This window comes from Caenorhabditis briggsae, assembly GCF_000004555.2.
Source record: "Caenorhabditis briggsae complete genome, chrII, whole genome shotgun sequence".
Taxonomy (NCBI): domain Eukaryota; kingdom Metazoa; phylum Nematoda; class Chromadorea; order Rhabditida; family Rhabditidae; genus Caenorhabditis; species Caenorhabditis briggsae.
Genome location: NC_013486.2, coordinates 10,246,665 through 10,249,589, shown reverse-complemented (window position 1 = coordinate 10,249,589; position 2,925 = coordinate 10,246,665). Strand labels below are relative to the sequence as shown.

General features: G+C 37.5%; 1 protein-coding gene across 1 annotated transcript; it reads right to left on the bottom strand.

Moving 5' to 3' along the window:
- Window positions 1–288: 288 nt before the first annotated feature.
- CBG02406 lies at window positions 289–1,037 on the bottom strand (the record flags this gene model as incomplete). The annotated part of the gene is made up of 2 exons (XM_045242584.1): window positions 289–447; window positions 477–1,037. 2 exons carry the CDS (start codon window positions 1,035–1,037, stop codon window positions 289–291), a joined length of 720 nt encoding a protein of 239 aa, XP_045092312.1.
- Window positions 1,038–2,925: the final 1,888 nt, after the last annotated feature.

The following is a 2,925-nucleotide window of genomic DNA, read 5'->3' as shown; positions in this document are numbered from 1 at the left end:
ATACCGTTTTGTAGTACTCGTGGAGCTCTATCACATCTGATTTAGTTGGTTCGAAAATATAGATTCTAGAAAGAAATTATGGCAGGGCCCGCGGAGGCCCGGCAAAGGCCCGGATTACAAGTATGCTTTTTATAGGTTACGATAGTTGTCGTTGTATGACCTTCGGCAAATTCCACCGCCGTTTCTCTTCCACAACCAAAATTTTTTTGTACCGGAGTCATACTCAGTCACTGAAATTCCTTGCTCACTCTTAATATATGTATGAGAAATCAAAAATCAATCGATCAATTATTCTTGAAACACACAAAGTATATAATTGGCAGTTTCTTTTCCAGTCTCATCCAAAATTATATTTTCAGTGACTTTTCCCGATCCGAAAGTGTTGTATCTGTGAAGAATGCAACTTTTTCCATAGACATTTCTTGCTCCGGGATGATCGGAATAGATCTGAAAAGTAAAAATATAAAAAAAGAAACATAGAAACATGAAAACCGTAAATTCAGATTGCGGAGGAATAATGACGCCTTCTGGGAAGGGACAGCCAGATACCGTTTCCTTACCATCGACAGTTCGGAAGAAAATAAAGTCATCCAGGGATTGATGCTGTGAAAAGTTACGATAATCGAAAAAATGAAAAAATACAAATTTACCTCAACTTGACTGCAGTTTCTCAAAACAATGTAATTAGGATGGGATTTGGCAATGCAGATGTTTTTGTACCATTTCGAATCAAAATCTGGTCCAGTTTCAGAGAAGAATTCTGGTTCTTGCTCCTTCTTTCCATAAGATTTGATTGACCCATTTTCAAATGAATTTTCGGAAACAGGAGTATCGATTTGTGGAGAGAGAATTGGAGTTTCTTGAGTTAACCGTTTCTCCAAGGTGTAAACAATTGTCTTCAATTCGTCGTTCTCCGCTCTGATAATCGATAATTCAGTTTCTAATTGATCTCGATTATTTTGGACTCTTGATAATTTCAGTTTCAAAACTTTGATTTCCTGGTGGAGAAGGACATTTTCGTTTTCTAGTTTCAGCATATTTTAAAAAGAAACGGAAAAAAATTGAAGGTAAAAGAAAAATGAAACAGTGTGAAAGGAATTGGACTGATAAGAAGTTTCTGCAGTTCTCAAGATGGCTCTTTTCTGGAATCACGAGGTTAACTGGAAAGTTTTTATGAGACTTGAAGGAACTCTCTTCCTCTCGTTTTTCTTCTTCTTGTGTTTGTTGGGATATCGTGCAGTATCGTGAATAAAATCGATGTCCAGGAGAAAAGTTTCGAAGACAACCGGTAGTTGACAGGTCATCGGAATCTGAGCGATAACAACAATTAAGGCTGACAGAGGAATAAGTATGAAGAGTCATGACCTGTATAAATTTGATTAAACAGTTAATTACACGAAAGAGATTAAGGATACCTAATTATGATTTTTAAATAACTTTTCAGACAACATCAACACCATTATCACAATCTATTACATTACAATATGTATCTCATTGTTTCGATATTTTAACTATTAGACCATACTTTTAATAATTAGGCTCCAATGACCTCCTTTGTCTTCCTTTACCCTTGGACACATAAATCGTAACACATCTCCTCATGGATTACCCATATTCCTCGTTTGCTACTTTTTTATTTCAAGATAAGCAACATAAAAATGTGGCGTCAGAATCATAAAAGGGTTGTAACTGGAGTTGCGCAAACTCTTCTTGTAATTACAATACGGTACCAGTAGCGTAAATCAACAGATAAAATCTGAAAAATCAAGGTGCGGAGAGGAAAGCGTGCAATATAATGGGAGGGTGGAACAGCTGCGGAAACAGCTAATTATAAAGAGGTAAGGAAGGTCCTGCAAAAGAAAACACCTGCGTAGAAAGATCAAGATCTGACACTGTTCAGTTATTATAAGATCCGGTGCGATAATAATACTTTGATTGGGTAACTCCCAAACTTCACGGGTAACTCCCACATCAGCTCCGATTAGGCCCCAAACCTCTCCCCAGAATTACCTGAGTAAAAAGGGTAATGTTCAAGAAATATTATTTATATTGGTTATAAGTGGGCCCAAAGGGGAGTAGTAAATGTGGCGTGCCTGCCAATTCTTTTGCTATTGCTAGAGCCTCTTTTGCTAGAATTGAGTATTTGCTAGAATTGAGTATTGCAAGTGAGTATTTGCGTTATGTAGGTGTATTAAAAAAAAAGGAAATATAGGAGAACAGTTTCCAATTTCAGTATAAGTACAAGTTACAGATAAACTACAATAATTCATATTCTCCAAAATAAAACCACCGTAATCCTCAAATTTCAAAAAAATTAGAAACTCCACAGAAAGAAATTTCTTTTAATTTTTGATCAAATTTCCTTTAATTTTTGATATCCCTAAACATGTCGTTTTCTAATTTGTTTTCTTGACACCGGTCCCTCAAAGAGAACTCCTTCTTCACAATCAGTGGAGCCTCAAAAACTACAGTGATTCTCATATTGAAAAACTACCGTAATCCAAAAATTTACAAAATTCCAAATGACGAAAAATCAAAAGTTACAGTTTAAGGACATGATCTAGGTTCATAACATGTTTTCAAGACTAGGGTTTCCATTTGGGGGAGATCCACCCGCCCGCACCCGCCCGGGGGGCTCACCCCCGGCGGCCCCCGTTGGCCCCCCGCGATTATTTACGTGAAGAAAATTTTATCTTTTTCGCTGTTTTTTGATTTCAGAAACTTTTTTCTTGGAAAATACGTGATTATCATTAAAAATTAAATAAAAATTCACACGCAAATAATCGCGGGGGGCCGCGGGGGGCCGTGGGTGGTAGCCCCCTGGCGGGTGGCGGGTGGCTCTTTTTTCCACCCGCCCAAATGGAAACCCTATTCAAGACACCTTGTTTTCAGTAGATACTTGAAAACTCCAGTAACCTGAAAAAA